At 50.2% G+C, this 17,329-nt stretch overlaps 1 protein-coding gene across 5 annotated transcripts in view; it reads right to left on the reverse strand.

The window, feature by feature from the left end:
• Positions 1-201: 201 nt before the first annotated feature.
• The window catches only part of GPR107 (G protein-coupled receptor 107), a gene marked incomplete at both ends in the record, with an annotated part of 69,285 nt that continues 52,157 nt past the window's right edge, over positions 202-17,329 (reverse strand). For 4 of the 5 annotated variants that reach the window (XM_079706889.1, XM_079706886.1, XM_079706885.1 and 1 more), the window contains 4 exons: positions 5,347-5,443; positions 14,330-14,451; positions 15,185-15,268; positions 16,510-16,559. In XM_079706889.1, the coding sequence (XP_079563015.1) occupies positions 5,347-5,443; positions 14,330-14,451; positions 15,185-15,268; positions 16,510-16,559 (353 nt within the window). Of the gene's footprint in view, positions 877-5,346; positions 5,444-14,329; positions 14,452-15,184; positions 15,269-16,509; positions 16,560-17,329 lie in introns of those variants that run through there. The other variant, XM_079706887.1, reaches the window with a different exon arrangement.

Genomic DNA, 17,329 nt, shown 5'->3' on the forward strand with positions numbered 1-17,329 from the left:
CCAAAACAAAGCCTCTGGAGTTGAAGTCACGTTTGAGTTTCAATGGCAGCTGAGACACAGGGAGATTCTCTAGTAGGTGTCACTCTTGCCAATGGGAGCGAGTGGGAGGCAATTAACTAATTTAATGAACAAAAATCACAAAGGAAAGAATTATAAGGGGGGAGGGGGCGGAGAGACAGCAGGCAGGAGTCGGCAACTCCCTCGGATTACAAACATACGTTCCTGTCACAGAATCTTTATTTTACACGTTTGCATCACAGCAGGAGAACCCGTCCCCTACATCATCCCGATCGGAGCCTCCACCCGGCAGATGTTCACATAAACACTCTTCAGTGACCATCAGTGTTTAAAAAAAAAGTACTGAAAACTCCTGCTGCATCCCAACCTAACCTGGAAAGCAAAGAATATTTACATTTTCTCCCCCAAATGAAACTTATTTCTGGATTGGATGTTCTTCTGAGGTCACATGACTAGGCAAATCCAATTTATCATCCGCAAAGGCTGCTTAAGGCATCAAGAAACCCCCCTGTGTGCACAGGATTTTTGGATCCTTTTGTAATAAGTGTCTTAAACGCTAAGAAGGCTGACCGCCTGGCCCCCTGATGGTTTGGCTGCCCACCCCAAAGCCTCAAACCCCGCCCCAAGAGAAGCTTGCTGTCTGGGGGTGAGCTAGCTCTTCCATCTCACCTTGACCTTACTGACTTTATCCGCACTCCTGCCCAAACGGCCTGCAGACTTCCTGCCAGTAGGTCCCAAAGGTCCTTGACGCGACACAACCGAATCCTTGCTCCTGGGTCTCCCCGCCCCGCCCCGCCGAGTGCTTTCTGCACACAGTCTCTCAGAGGATGTGCGTGTCCATGTCCTAGCAACGAGCCACTGAAAAACATTATATTTCAAGCATAAGCCGTGCGGAGAGGGCAGATGCATCGCCAGGTGACAGAAGGGGCCCGGGGGGGAATGTCCGGCTTGCCAATCAGTATCTACATTCCAGGTCGCAGTGATGAGTATTAGCATCAACTCAGGTGAAGCTCTTGTACGACCTCCTGCCAGAAACACCCTAGAGAAAACTGGAGTAAAGGGCAGATCTTCTAGAACGTCTGGTATGGTTTTTGATATACCAAGAGGTATCAAGTCAAAGTCTAACTTAACTTCTTCAGTGGGGAATTCTGAATTCTGAAGAGAAAAAAAAAGCAGCAGGCCACAGGCATCCTGGACTCAGCGTGTTTGGAATCTGCTGAAGGCCAGGCGTGGGTCAGGGAAGCAAGGGTGAGGTGTGGAGTGCAGAGCAGGAGGAGGAGGAAGCGAGGACCCGTGTCCTCTGAACGAGCTGCTCGGCAGCAGGAAGCACCAACGGTCCCACCGCTCTACGGGGTGTACAGAGCAGGACCAATAACCCATCAGACTGTCTCAGGTCCTAGAAGCCTCCCTCGAAGGATATGCTCCAGGATGGCAGAGATGCCCAGAGCCACTCACAATTAAAACTGGCATCTCTGACACTGTTCCTTGGTCAGTATGGACTAAAACAAGACAGACGTTTCTGTGCGGGGGCAGAAGATCATATATGGTCCGAAGCAGTAATCTGTGCTCTTGGGATACAATTCTGAGCTTGGAAAAGACATCCTTCACACAGCTGCTGGGAGAAAATGCTGCAATGCACCAAAGGCTTCAGCCCGTATTCCCAGACTGAGCCCATGTGGAACTGATGGGCGAGGGCCAAGGCGAGGAAAGAGGAGATGGGCGGGGAGGGGGGAGGAGGAGGGGGGAGGGGGAGGGGGGAGAGGGAGGGGGTAGGGGGAAGGGGAGGGGGAGGGGGAAGGGGGAGGGGGAAGGGGGGAGAGGGGGGAGGAGGGGGAGGGGGAGGGGGAAGGGGGGGAGGGGGAGGGGGGAGGGGAAGGGGGGAGGAGGGGGAGGGGGAGGGGGAAGGGGGGAGGAGGGGGAGGGGGAGGGGGAGGGGGGAGGGGGAAGGGGGAGAGGGAGGGGGAGGAGGAGGGGGGGAGGAAGGGGGGGGAGGAGAGCAGCCTGTGGTGAGATCGCAACGAGGGAGTGGACGTCTGGCCGTGGCAGCCCCGCGGAGTGGACTTATGAAGAGACTGGGTGCCGCCTTGGCTGGCTGGACTTGTCCGGGGGAAAAAAAAAAACCTGGAAATTTTACTCTAAAGTGGTTTCTTGAAAGGAAACTAAACAGACTCAGGCTATGATCTGAGAAACCATCTCTTACACTAGAGCAAGCTTCTCTTTCCAAGAGGAGCCAGCAGGCGTGTTCAGGGGAGGCACTGCTGCTAAACCGTTCAAGTATCACGGGACCAAGAAACAGGCCGATGGAGTCTCTGGCCACTGTTAAGAGCCAGGATTAAGAGATCAGTGACTGTTCTTGTTGTCCAAGAAGTAATTTTCTAGCAAAACACACACACTTTATTAAAGGAAAACAGACCCTTTACTTCCTAAAGTTTCACAGCCAGCGGCACTTCCAGTCCACGGCCGGATTCGCAGAGGAAGTACGTATATTTCGCGTAGGCAGAAACCGGGAGCAGAACACAGAGCGAAGCTATAAATACCACCGACCACTCCGTGACGTGCACCAATCCTTTCTGCCCAATCCCCGAAATACGGAGAGGGCTTAGCTATTCAAACACGGCATCACCATGAGCCCAAGTGGACTGTGAGAATCAGGGAGTGGGCTGTCAGCTGGGGAAACAACTTGGCTTTAGACCCCAAGCAGTCATCTTTACTCAAGAGTAGAGACGAATGCTCTTCACTGCCATCAAGTCATAGAGAAAGAGAACAAATGTTTGCGGAACAGGATGAAGAGCTTAAACAATTGTGTCAAAACTTGAACTACCACCTATTTTCCCAATCTTGGGCTGGGGTTTCGATTCCTCTTGATCAGCGGCCTGCCTTTAAACCTTCTGCCAGTTAAAATACAGGACGTGGGCAGACGACCCGTTTGTTAGGAAGCCTGTGGCCTGCCTTTATTTCTAATCCACTACCTTATCTCATCTGTACCTTCTGGTTCCGGAAGGGTCAGGACTGTAAAACTGTAGCCTCTCAGCCATTCTGCAAGCCTAGAGGTGCCGCGTGGGATTTGAAGACCACCCGGTACCACAGAGAAGCCCAGCCCTCTGGCTCACGCCCTCCTGTGACCGCTGGGGCCCGGGGACCTCAGAGCAGGAGGGCTGAGCAGGGGCCGGTGCCAGCCCACATGCACACACTCATCTTCATTCACTCGCTTCCCCGCTTCCAGCACATGAAGTGAGGACACCTCTGTGGAGACCCTTTCGTGGGTGTGTGTGTGTGGTGGTGGTGGGGTGTTTCCTCAAACCTTTGGTTCTTGCCAAGAGGTCTACGGCCTAGCCGAGAACATCTGCTTGCAGGACAAACAGCAAACACGTCCCTCGGAAGGAAGCAGCAAAGGGAGTTCTGGCCACAGTATGAGACACATTTCTTAATCACTGGGATGGTGTTCACGTCAGGAAAACAAAGTCTCAAAAATACTCCCGTCCTCCCTGCCACTTCCTTCTCCTGTCACACAGCTCCAGGATTACTTACAAGACAAAAAAAGGCCCTTAGATGAATACTTGGGGCGTATTTCCTCGCTCCTGAAGATGGGAAGACACACGAACCCTTCCCTAAGGTATCTGCGGAGAGGTGGGCAGCAGCAGCCTTGGAAGATGCTGGCTCTTCCTCCTACTCAGCCAGGACCGAGCCCCTGTGGAGGGGGCACTGGGCAGAGCACAGAGGGCTCATCGAAGCGCATAGAAAGGACACTTGCTTCCTCACTGATCATTTAGGAAGTGAAATGGTACAGGAGAGGGAAAATAACTGTTTTCTGAGTAAAGACATTTCAGGTTCCCAAACCGGGCATACTGAGCGGCACCCCTAAATCTTGTGGCTTCTGATCGACCCTTCCAAGCCAGAGGTAAGAGAATAACCACCAGCCACCGTCACCATCCAGCACCCAGGAGGCAGGCCAGGAGGTCGGGGCCGGGGTGGGGGGGGGCTCGGGCTCCTCACGCACGTGGGCACTGGGAGCTACCCCACCCGGCCGGGGCCCCACGCTCCAGGGAGCTTGCCTGATGCAGTGTTTCAGTCCCCATCTCAGGCTCCGGCAGCCAAAGCCTTCGTAGGAAACGAGCGGCAAGCCCTGCTATGCCCTCCGTCATGGGGAAACTTCTGAGCTTGTCCCACTACTCAGATGACTTGGCTACGAGCTGCAATACTGTTCACCTCAGGCAAGCTATCCGTGTTCCTCTCCAAGCCCTGAAAGTTTGGAAGGGAACCTCACTGAGCTTCTGTGAAAGATCTCATCATCCCCACACCCCGAGAGTAAACCTGTTTAATCACCCGCATCTTCTTCGCATACTTACTCTTGGAATACAGGGACAAGGTCTGCTTCATTCCTCCCTTTAGAAGTCCTACCTGGCTACAGGAAAAGCTTTGTCATGATGACGATTTGCCTTAAGGATGTGCTTCGACATGATCCTTTCTGCCCCCAGCTGCTCCTTAAGGAAAAGTCCTTCCCGTTTCCCCGTATGCTGATCACACAAAATAGACGCAGCTGCGAGAAGAGAGGGCCGCCAGAGACAGTGCTGCTCTGGGCCGTCGGGGGGACCAGATGTTCAGGGAAATCCTACAGGAGGCGGCTTTTCGAGCTTAAACACACACTTCCGTCCATCCATTAGGTAACACAGAACACACTTCAGTCAAGAGAACCATTTGCCATCACCAGGGCCTTGACTCTGACGACCGTTGTTTCTGGTCACTTTCAGAATCCGGGATGAAGGTCTGGGTGACATTCAGGGCCGGAAGTCCTGGGGCAGTCTCTTAATACTAAATTGGGTTTTGACTTTGCTTTCTAAAATAACCTGATCTCACTCGTTTTTTGTCCCCAAGACGCAGCGATGCTCACCTTTCCCTTCTTTGTGAGCCTCCGTGCCCTACTCGACATCTGCTCGTTTCCTAAAGCCCCTTCCCCTGAACGGCTGCAGACACACCGCCCCCCGCCGTGCCCCATCCACCAACATTCCGCTGCTACACACTGGGTCACAACTGCACCTACCTGAAGAGTTCCCAATTTAAAATAAGAGAGATTAAAAACAAAGTCTTCCTTCTACCCTCCTCCTCTTACACCCCCTACCCAGCACTCCCACCTGAAGGAGAATTCTAGCTGCCTATCACCAGCCACAGATCCAGCTTCCAGAAAAGAGTGAAAAGTTAGGCTTCCGTGGCAATTTGCTCCCAGCCACATGCTCTGCGGTGTCACCGTCGGGAGGGGCCGACCTCTCTCGCTGACCAACAGGACCATGAATAAATTGTTTCCTCTGACAGTGCCGCCTCGGAGCTGTTCCATCACGCGCTGCCTTCCCACTCACCCTGCGGCTCCACTGAGCCGTTGGTCACCTTCTTGACTTTCTTCATATTCTCCATCACCCCTGACGTGGTCACTCTGAGGGAAAAAACGAGGAAAACCTCACTCTTAAAGTAAAAGGCCGTCTTCACCACAGCACGGTGGCAGCCAGGGGTAAAGGGTGTTGGCTCTGGAATTAGACACACCTGGGTTCAAATCATGACCCGCTCTTTGCAAGCTGTGTAAGCTTGCCCAAGTCACGTGACCTCTCTGTGCTGCAGGAGAAACACAGTCCCCAATTTCCAGAACTGTCGTGAGGGAAAAACGAGATTCTCCGTCGTGCCCAGTCACTACATACCAGCTGTTACCACAACCAGCATTCATCTCTTTCTTTTTGTCACAAATTTTTATGTTACATATATACACTAGTCACAATTATGACACCAGTATCTGTATCATAATTAACATTCTAAAAAAAAGCTAATCAGCTGTAGACATTTACACTAATCAGCCACAGTGGGTCATTTCTGAGTCCTGGGACAGAACCACAGGTTTGGAGGAACTTTCTGGGCCCAAAGATTCTTTGACCGTTAGAGACAGAGAGTGACTCACGACATCTCCTGAGAAGGTGGGGGTCTATGAGAAGACAGCCTCTTGCCTCACAAAATGTGAGCTAGACAGATTCTAAGGATCTGGGTATCCATGACGCAACTGAGGAAACACCAACCAGATACTGAACTCCACCTGGTAGGCGGAGCACAGGGGATTTTCAGGGCAGCAAAATGACTCTGTATGATTCTATTATATAATGGTGGGCACACATCCGTCCAAACCCACACAGTGTACAACACCAGGAGTGAGCCCTACTGTAAACTACGGGCTCTGCATGATAGTAAGTCGATACAGGCCCATCAGTTGTAAGGAACGTACTACTGTGGACAGGGGATGCTGATAATGGAGGAAGCTATGTGTGTGTGCGGCGGGGGCATATGTGAAGTATCTGTCCCCTCTGTTCAATTTTGTTCAATGTTATGAACCTAAAATAAAGTGTTAGAAACAAACACCCCTGGCCCAGCATCTCCCTAGGGACTCTAGGAAGCAAGGAGGCACCTATGTTCCTCCATCGCGGACCAACAGGAATTTCCTAATCAGTAGAATAAATTCAAACAATCATTCCAACAGACTCTCTCCAAGGACCCTACCTAGCCCCCCCACCAACTCCCAAATCCTGTTACTTACAAATGGCGACTTAGTGGCCCTACATGTGACATCTAGAGTTTGTCCAGCTGGACCTAACAGTAGATAAATTACTTTATTTGAGTAAGGAAAGAAAATTTTTTCTCCCTTCTTTCCTGCCACCATGTTGCTGCTGTGACCAAGCCCCAAAGCCATCCAGTCCTCCCCAGAGGTGGGGCTTTTCTCAAACAAGAGTCCTTTGGACTCATGCATTATCTGTACTTCTGGTAAAGTCAGGACAAAGTATGCTGCAGGTAGGTGGCTCTTGTGGGAACTGAGGGATCCCTGCAGAGGCTGTGGGTGAGTATAAATGCAGCCCTCAAACAAAGGGAACACCAACTGAGAGAACCTAGCATCACTTCCTGCCAGCCGGTGCCCGTCTCGGGCCTGACTTCACCGGGAAGCGCTCACACTTCTCCCAGGAGAAATCCATGCACCCAGGGCAGCTTCTAAAGGGACCTTCTCCAGACTAGAACACGGGCACCACAAGCCTTTCCAGCCCCAGCAGAGCAACCCCTATGCGCCTCCAAACCTGTTGATGTAAGGGAAGAAGTACAACCTTGAGTCTTCCAGAAACACTCCTGGCAATAGCCAGCAGATCTGTGGCTACTGCCCCAGGTTAAAAAGGACAAGGAGGAGGCCAACCCGCACGGACGCGGAGGGCAGAGCACAGGTGCCGTGACCCGAGGACGGCTCGTAGAGCGGGCCTGAGAAAACCTTTGCTCCCTTTCCTTCCCTAAGGAAATAACTCCTTGCCAGATGGCAGCCCAACTGAGAAAACAACGTTCCCTCTGTCAGGACAGGCCTGGGCCAGGACAGAGAGCTGGAACTGGTGCTCCCAGGGAGCCCGCTGCCCAGCAGAAGGGACGGTCTTCCAGACGGACACACAGAGCCACTTCATACAGGACAGGACGGGAGTGCCAAGGCGCAGGTGTGACGACGGCTTGGGGTGAGAAGAGTCACCTCTGCTGGGGGCCGCTTTGAAGCCTGTGTTGAGAGGCGAGGAGGAGCAGCAGCGAGATGGAGGGGTGGGGGGAGGGCAGGGGAGTTTCTGAAAAGAAATCTAACAAGAAAAGGCTTGGAGGAAACACAAGAAAGCCCCCCAACAGTCAGGGAGTGCTAAGAAGCTGCTGGTGAAGGAACGTGGCAGGAGAGTTGAGGGTGGGCGTGCGGGGCTGTGGACGGCCTTCCGTGCCATGTCGCCGGGGTGGGCGTGACTCTTATACCTGGGTTCTCAGGCCTGGCCTCCAGCAGGATCCAGGGGAGTCAAAAAAGCACGGAGACACCTGAACCCCCAACACTCAGAATCTAGTCTCCGGAGAGGAGCCAGGGTATCCTCTTAAAAAACAGTGTACAGGTGATCCGGGTAGCTGAGGAGAACGGACGGGAAGGGAAGAAGATGGGAGGTGAGGACATCGGCCACACGAGGGCAGGGCACCAGGATAAAGTGGGGAGAGGGCGGGAGACATGACGCTAAGCCTCCAAGAAGCGGTCACTCACCCTACACAGGCCGAGGGAGAGGGAGGCATTTAGGCCAAGACCCATATTCTGCTGACAACGACTGGGTGGATGCCGAAGCCCACAGGGTATGCAGGGGAGAGGCAAGCTTGGGGTGATGGTGGACAGGTGGACAGAGGGACCCAAAGCTCAGGACAGGCAAGGGGGCTGGAGCTGGAGACTGGGGAGCGGTCAGTGAGCGGAGGAGGAGCCCCGGGCGAGAAGCGGCTGAGCGGGAGGCTCCCTGCTGCAGGGTGAGGGGTGCGCGGGCACAGAAGGGTGGCACGGGCGGAGCCAGCGATGGTGGGATGTGGTGTGAGGCTGGATGGGCGCTGCGCCCTGGCTCCCCAGTGAAACCTCTGAGAAGTGAGAGGGACGCCAGGTGCAGGAGACAGAGGAGGAGCCCGTGGTCAGACTGACGCCCGGGAGCCTCCCGGGCAGGAGGCGGCGCTTTGGCAACTTCACAGCTCCACGCACACCCCCCTGCGTGCCCTGGTTTCAGTACAAACACTGAAGGGGGACCAACAGCCGAAGCCCTGTCCTCGGAGCAGCACCCCGCACGACACACAACCTGCGCAGAGGCCCTCCGTGTGGCGCAGAAAGACGCCGGACAAAGCTCAGGTCAAGCACCGAGCAGCGGTGATTTTCAGCCTAAACTCAAACCCCAGGGATGCGAATGCAGGCGCAGCCCCCGGAGCCGCCCAGGCGGGGAGAGCCTGGTCCCCAGAGGGCAAGGCCTGCCCATTCCTGCCCTGCCTGACCAGCTCCTTCTCGCCCCCACTGCTCAGATGCCTTTCTGTGGCTCCAGACACACACCTCTATCGCAGTGCTGTCCACACTCTGTCATGCTGTTCCTGTAGGGAGACTGGGGGATTCGGCACCGGCTGGTGTCCGGAACCACCTGCAGGGCCGACAGAGCGCTCACACCAGCACGAGTAGACTCGGTGCCCGGGCCAAGCCAGCCTCTCTGGCTGCCAAGTCCCGCGCTGTTGCCAGCAGAAGCTGTCCTGCCCCCAGGGCCTGCTCAACGTTTTTGAGCCGAGGTGGCCACTCCTGACTTCAAGAGGACACTGGCCCAAGGGTCAGCAGCTCCTGAGGCGGTCTCAGGCAAGGGGCAACAGTGCTAAGCCGGCAGAGGTGCTCCCAGGGGGATGGGTCCAGGGGAGCGTGGAGGATGGAGAAGACAGTGGAGCAGAGAGGTGCCCGGAGGAGGGGGGAGAGGCGCCCAGAGGAGGGGGGGCTCCAGCGGAGACGGTGGGGGGGGGCGGACGGACCCAGCTGCCTCCCGCTTTCCTTCCACCCCTACGTGGTGACCTCTCTTTTCCTTGTAGAGGCCTGAGTCTCGTGTCTGCAAGCAACAGGGCCCTAATGAATACGGGAAAGACAAGAAAGGGGGCTCCGGGTCCCCACTGCTCCCTCTGCCACACGAGACTGCCGTCAACTGTGGCCTGGGCCCAAGTGGCACACGGATGCCTCTGTTTCTGTAACCAAACTAAATCGAAATGCTAACCATTTCTGGACTTGAAATGTAGAGAGGCTTGGTTAAGAGACAATTCTATTAGTCTCCAACCTCTGTTTCTACATTTACTGGTTACCCACTTGCACGAATGCAGGAAGTAGTAAAAGATTACCGGCAACCCCGAAGCCGGCACTCTGGAAGGGGGGCTCCAGAGAGACAGCTTCTGGAACCCAAACCAGATCTCTTCCCACTCCCGCTTCTCAAGATGGCAGAAATAATTCAGAGCATCAAGGATACGCACAGCACGTGCGGTGGCTGTAAGTCTGATAACTGAAATTACATCCAATACTTAACTTGCTGATTTTGTTATGATAAATTCTGTTACCAAAATCAGTAAGCCACTCTGAGCTTGAGCCCAAAGAGATGTCAAAAGGAACAGAAGGAGAAAAAGATGGAAAGTCGGCATTGCTTCCGAAGGCGCCCTCATTCCCCAGGCCCAGAGGGCGCAGCTGCCCGGACTGCACGCAGCCCTAGTCTGGGGGCGGGGAGGACGCACTACCCTGGGCCAGACTCACTTCCCGATGCACTGCCTTCCCGCAGCTCAGCTTCAGACAGAGGAGGTAAGAAGAGGTGAATGAGAAGCTACCCAGAACCTCAGTCGGCAAGGTCAGTGCATGGCCCAGGTCAGAGTTCTGGTGCAGAGGGCATGTTAGGAAGGGTGTGAATTCGTCTTAGGTGTGCGAGGCATAGACATTATCACTGACACTTTGCACAGAGGTGCTTGATGTCCTGGGTGGGGATCAGACCTTGTGCCTCCTTCAGGAAACACCCTCCAGTGTGCAAGACAGAGTACTCACGACCTTCTAGAAAACACAGACAAGGCTCTGCTGGTCTCTGGTTTGGGTTATTTCTGGAGGATTTAAGAAGGGCCCTCCAGGAACGGTACTCCTGAGCAGAAGAGATGACAGCCCGGCCTCGGCGGTCCCAGAAGCTGCTGAGCCTTGACCCTCACCTGCGGCTGAAGCCTCCCCACTCAGGCCTCTTCTGCCGTCACGTCTTATAAATTCACAGAACTTTCCCAACAGTCGAGTTCTCAGCTAAAGAGAAACCCCAGCACAACTGCCTTGCTGACTAAAAGGCACCTGGCCTCAACTGGCTCCTCAACGTGTCTTTCACAGGCTCATCTGGGCCGGTGCTCCCGGGAACACCACCACCACCCCTGTAAGCAAACCTTCATTAGGGCCGACTCCCTCTCTAGCTGGTACACGTGCAGCCCTCCCGTCATGGAAGAGACGCTCACTTCGCCGTTATGGGAGGGCCCACACTCAGCCAACCCCGGAGAACAGAGCACGTAGCGCCCTTCCCCGGTAACAGGAGCAGAAGCTGAGGCAACCCAAGGGTCAACCTTGGCTCAAACTGCCCACCCTCCCCAAATCTTGCCAGAATAAAGAAACACACTCCCCCTAGGCTCCAGTGGACTGCTGGTCTGTCTGTCTGCTTCCCTTTTCCTCCCGATTTTAACACACACACAGGCCCTCTTGCGTTTTCGTTACCACTACCACCAAATACTGTCAGAGAGAAATAAAAACCAAAACAAATTTTTAAAAATTTTGCCAACGAGACAAATATATCTTAACAAAGCATCTGCACTTCTAGATGCCATGGCTGAAGGAAAGGATGTGGGGAACAGGAACGCCTGCCTTGCTGGGGAGAACATCAACTGATCACACTTCAGTCAAAGGGAAGATGCTAGGAGCCAGCCATTCAGCTTCTCGCTATGACCCCAGAGCAACCCTGCCTTAACAGTAATGGAATGCTGAGCTGAAGGGCTCCCCACAGGGAAAGGAAAAACACACCACGTCTCCGGTTACTTCCCAAAGCTGCTGCTTACCAGATGGACTCTATTTTTTTATTTTTTTACCAACAGCTTAAGTATTTTAATTGTTTCCAACTAAGCTTGTTCACTATAAATATATAATAAAAATGTACAAAGAATAATGTTGCACTTTTTGGTTAGATTTAAGTCAAAGGCATTCATCAATAAGGAATCTTCGGATGTGAATATTCCAGAAATTTCCCTAAGCCATCTGATGAGGGCAATTGTCTCTGAATATTACCTTCCTTTGGAAGGTACTGGTAGACATTTAAATTGAACTCAGACCTCTTCAAAATAAACCTTAATTTAAAAAAACCATTCTGGCCTGAGGGTGTGGCTTCCGAAAATCTGCCTGAATCTCGGTGCTGCCTGAGCTCCTTCCCTTCGGGACTCTGATAAAAAATAAAATAGGCCACTTGGATGACCACAAAGGTTTGAGAGACAACCAAGAGCCAGGGCAGGGCTGAAGGGGGAGGCTCATCTCCTCCACGAGGCCCCTTCAAGCCTGGGAGAGGGGGCTGTTTATCTAACGCACAGACACCAACACGGAGTCGAGCAAAATGAAGAAATCGAAGACTATGTTCCAGACAAAAGAAAAGACAGAACCTCAGAAAAAGCCCCTAATGAAACAGAGAACTGACCAGAACGCTTTCCTGAAAACTAAAATGACTAGTTTAAACAACTTGTGTATGAACGTGAAGCATGAAAACAAATCTACACAAATGAGAGACCTAATGGAAGGAATGGCTATCTTGATTTAAGGCAGCCCGGGAGCATGTCTTAAAAGGCAGTTATGCAAGATGATTAAGTTCCATATATATGTTGTAAAACACTGTGGCTATAATTAGCAACACTGTATTATATACTTAAACATTTATTAAGAGGCTGCATAGCTGACAGGGTCTTGGTGCTCCAGCCGGGTGTCAGGCCTGTGCCTCTGAGGTGGGAGAGCCGAGTTCAGGACATTGGTCCACCAGAGACCTCCCAGCCCCACGTCATATCAAACGGCAAAAGCTCTCCCAGAGATCTCCATCTCAATGCTAAGATCCAGCTCCACTCAACGACCAGCAAGCTACAGTGCTGGACACCCTATGCCAAACAACTAGCAAGACAGGAACACAACCCCACCTATTGGCAGAGAAGCTGCCTAAAATAATAAGGTCACAGGCACCCCAAAACACACAACCGGACGCAGTCCTGCCCACCAGAAAGACAAGATCCAGCCTCATCCACCAGAACACAGGCACCAGTCCCCTCTACCATGAAGCCTACACAAACCACTGAACCAACCTTAGCCATTGGGAGGAGACACCAAAAACAACAGGAACTACGAACCTGCAGCCTGCGAAAAAGAGACCCTGAACACAGTAAGTTAAGGAAAATGAGAAGACAGAGAAACACACAGCAGATGAAGGAGCAAGATAAAAACCCACCAGATCAAACAAATGAAGAGGAAACAGGCAGTCTACCTGAAAAAGAATTCAGAGTAATGATAGTAAAGATGATGCAAAATCTTGGAAACAGAATGGAGAAAATACAAGAAACGTTTAACAACAACCTAGAAGAACTAAAGGCAAACAAACAATGATGAACAACACAATAAATGAAATTAAAAATTCTCTAGAAGGAATCAATAGCAGAATAACTGAGACAGAACGGATAAGTGACCTGGAAGATAAAATAGTGGAAATAACTACTGCAGAGCAGAATAAAGAAAAAGGAATGAAGAGAATTGAGGACAGTCTCAGAGACCTCTGGGACAACACTAAACGCACCAACATTCGAATTACCGGGGTTGCAGAAGAGGAAAAAAAAGGGACTGAGAAAATACTTGAAGAGATTATAGTTGAAAACTTCCCTAATATGGGAAAGGAAATAGTCAATCAAATCCAGGAAGCGCAGCGAGTCCCATACAGGATAAATCCAAGGAGAAACACGCCAAGACACATATTAATCAAACTATCAAAAATTAAATACAAAGAAAAAATATTAAAAGCAGCAAGGGAAAAACAACAAATAATATACAAGGGAATCCCCATAAGGTTAACAGCTGATCTTTCAGCAGAAACTCTGCAAACCAGAAGGGAGCGGCAGGACATATTTAAAGTGATGAAAGGGAAAAACCTACAACCAAGATTACTCTACCGAGCAAGGATCTCATTTAGATTCAATGGAGAAATTAAAACCTATACAGACAAGCAAAAGCTAAGAGAATTCAGCACTACCAAACCAGCTTTACAACAAATGTTAAAGGAACTTCTCTAGGCAGGAAACACAAGAGAAGGAAAAGACCTACAATAACAAACCCAAAACAATTAAGAAAATGGTAATAGGAACATACATATCGATAATTACCTTAAATATAAATGGATTAAATGCTCCAACCAAAAGACAAAGACTGGCTGAATGGAGACAAAAACAAGACCCATATATGTGCTGTCTACAAGAGACCCACTTCAGACCTAGGGACACATACAGACTGAAAGTGAGGGGATGGAAAAAGATATTCCATGCAAATGGAAATCAAAAGAAAGCTGGAGTAGCAATACTCATATCAGACAAAATAGACTTTAAAATAAAGACTATGGGCTTCCCTGTGGCGCAGTGGTTGAGAGTCCGCCTGCCGATGCAGGCGACACAGGTTCATGCCCCGGTCCAGGAAGATCCCACATGTCACAGAGCGGCTGGGCCCGTGAGCCACGGCCGCTGAGCCTGCACGTCCGGAGCCTGTGCTTTGCAACGGGAGAGGCCACAACAGTGAGAGGCCCACGTACCACAAAAAAAAAAAAAAAAAAAAAAAAAAAGAGGGACAACCTCTGGAGCAACAAACTGCGGAGAGCAGCTGCTCCAGTTCATACCACACTGCTCTTAGTTACGTAAGGGACGAGGGAGGGGAGGGAAGAAAGGAGATTCTTACACAGATTCCATTTCCAAGTCATCTTCTTCCTGAGAAAGTTGTAGGTAGGGGTTATCTGAAGCTGGACGGAACTTATACCCCGTTAGAACAAAGAACACCAGCGTGGCCATTTCATCCAGGAGCTGCAAAGTTTAAAACCACCCCCAAATAAAGGGATTAGAATGTTGTTCTTCAGAAAGCAGTGGAACTAAACAAACTGACCCCCTCCCCCCGGCCACTCGCCGATCAGTCACTCAAATGCCAGAGCTGACCGCTGGGGAGCATTTTCCTTAGAGGATTTGCTGAAGCCTTAGCTAGAAGCATTCTGCCCAGACATGACATTTGAGACTCCCTGCTTTAAGTGTCTTCATTGGCATCTTTTAAGAGCTCATTACATACATACATTTTCCTACAGGGTCTAAAGCACCAAGTGAGAGCTTCCAGAAAAAAGTCTCGAAATCATATGGTGGCTACCCTAGTAGTTAAACTAGTTCTAGTATATTGCAAAGATACTTTATTATTGAAATAGTAATAATGGGCAAGAAAAAGGGAGGTCTAGATTCCAAGTTATTCTAAGCCCAATATAACTGATTTCATCTAGATTTTAATTATACAGGGCAAGTCTTTCTCGGCCTGAGGCTTTTCTCTGCAAAAACTTTTAAAATTGAAAACTAAAATCAATAATGCAATTACTTCCAGATTTCTCATGTAATCCAGCAGCTTTCCTGGACAAACATATCGTCTTAATTGCAGACCGGAAGAGACAAAAGGTCTTAGTGGCCACTGCCAAATAAATTAGTAACAATCTTAAGTTACACCCTAAGACTTCATCCTCAGACACAAATTCTCTGGCACTGTCCCCTCTGAGCAGCATACCTGGTAGAGCCACTTCCACTGGAACGGAACAGCAAGTTTGAGGAGAAATGCAATAATCCTGGTGAAGTATATATAACATACGATCTATATGAGGGGCAAAGAAAACAAGAAATAAAATCAACATAGAAATTATGGCACCACTTTCTTCCAACGACCTGCTTTCACAAACTAACTACAAAAGAGAAAACAGAATTACCTGAAGATTATCTGACACTTATAGTGCTAATTGTAAACATGGCAGAGAGACAGATGCTCTCTGCTAGTTACGCTAGAAAGGATTTCTTCTTTTTCTCTAGGTGACCAAGATATTGATTGATCACAGTCACACCCACTGGGAGGACACTTCGCTGTAGTTGCTCTTAATTCCTGAGTAACCCCTTCGTCGCCTAATTCTCATACATGACCCACTGATTTCAAGCCCCAAAGGGTAGTAGTTTTTTATTCCCAGGATTTGAGAAATATTTTCCAGCAGTAATAGCAAAATAAAGCCACACAGGGAAAATACTGATTTTTAGTCTCTTCAGCAGATGCTGTAAATGTTCGAGGTCCACGCTCAGAGGAAGTACCAATAATCCTAAGCATTCTAGTGAGAGAGGATGTGAAAAGGATTCAACACGCTGACCCCTCGACAGCGGACGGCTCACTGCAACCGCACCCAGGGCAGACAGGCTTGCAGGGGACTGTGCAAAGTGACAGCCAATGCCCAAACCACAGATGAAGATGACTCAGAAGCTTTCGTTTAGGAGTACGGAAGCAAATTCCAGAAGAAATCTATACCTTATATAGTCCAGGAAATTATGACTCTAATAACTTATAGTAAGTCCTGCCTCTGGTGCTACGTTTATAGGGACTTTTCATGTTCATTCCAGTCCTGTTTGTAGCTATGATCCCATTTTTGCAAATGAATTTTTTAAAAAGCAAGTCAAAGGAACAGCTATGAGTGGCATATGCTTAGAAAAGAATCTAGAGAAATAACCACTGAACTGTTAACCATAATACCTGGGGGAGGAGGAAGAAAAGGGGAAGGGATGTAGAAGGTCGGGGGTCATAAAGGGCTTTTGCTGTGTTCCTATAATCCTGCATTTTAAAAATATCAAGCATGTATTACTTTTCTGAGTATTTAAAGCCAAATTTAAAACTAAAATTTAAAAAGAAGTAACTCAGATATTTAATTTCCCATGTCCATGGCCACCATTTAGTTTTGTAAAACGAACCCCACACAGCTCCAGGTAGCACACTTCCTGTGCTTTACCAATGCTTTGGAAGTTCATTAGCTCTACTTCATGAATTGACCTTATTTACAAATTCAGGAATTTTTTACTCACCAAGACGTAGTAATGTCTGAAAAGTTTCAGCTTTGCCAAGTTAATGGCAGCTGGGGAGAAGAAAAGAACAAAATGAGAGGCTACTTCTTTTCTCATTCTTAAAGCCCATCGCATTCAGGTACCCTCTCAGTCAAGAGGCCAAGTCTAATGCACATGAGTACCGCCCAAGGGGTGGGGGGGAACATCTGTATTTCTGGAAATGCAGTTCGGCAGGGTGTCCCCCAGTCACCAGGAAGAATTTGGGAGTTGTGGCGGCAACATGCTGGGACTCCCAGCTCCAGTAAACCAGTGCACCTCCCCACTCCACGTTCAGAAGCTTTAAACAGCCATGCTGAGAATACAGTGACACCACAGAAATCAGCAGACACTACAAATCAGGACTCTTCCCCCGCCCCCCCCAGAGCCATCATTAAACATTTCAGCTCTGCCACTGTGGCTACAGGGCTGCACCCCCAACAGGACCAGTCCCAGGTGGGTCCCTGAGCCCCATCCAGGGGAGCCTCCAGCTAACTTGAGGGTGTAAATTCAATTAACCCATGGGTGCGTCTTGCAAATTTCACTTAGGTTTGCACTAAGTGTCTTGTAACAGAGCCTTTTAAATACAACCTCCCCAGCTTTGCCCTACCTTCAAGATTGCTCAAGGTCAGGGAGCCAGGACAGCTAACTTCCTGACACCGCCAACGGCCATGAAATATTGATGACCAGAGGATAGCCTGGCTCCCTCCCCGATCAGCAATCCTTTCATTCATCAGAAACCTCCCTGCAGGAGGCAAATTAATTTTGCTTAATAACATTTAATTACTGGTTCCCTTTAGGAATG

The sequence above is a fragment of the Hyperoodon ampullatus genome (genome assembly GCF_949752795.1).
Source record: "Hyperoodon ampullatus genome assembly, chromosome: 6".
Classification (NCBI taxonomy): domain Eukaryota; kingdom Metazoa; phylum Chordata; class Mammalia; order Artiodactyla; family Ziphiidae; genus Hyperoodon; species Hyperoodon ampullatus.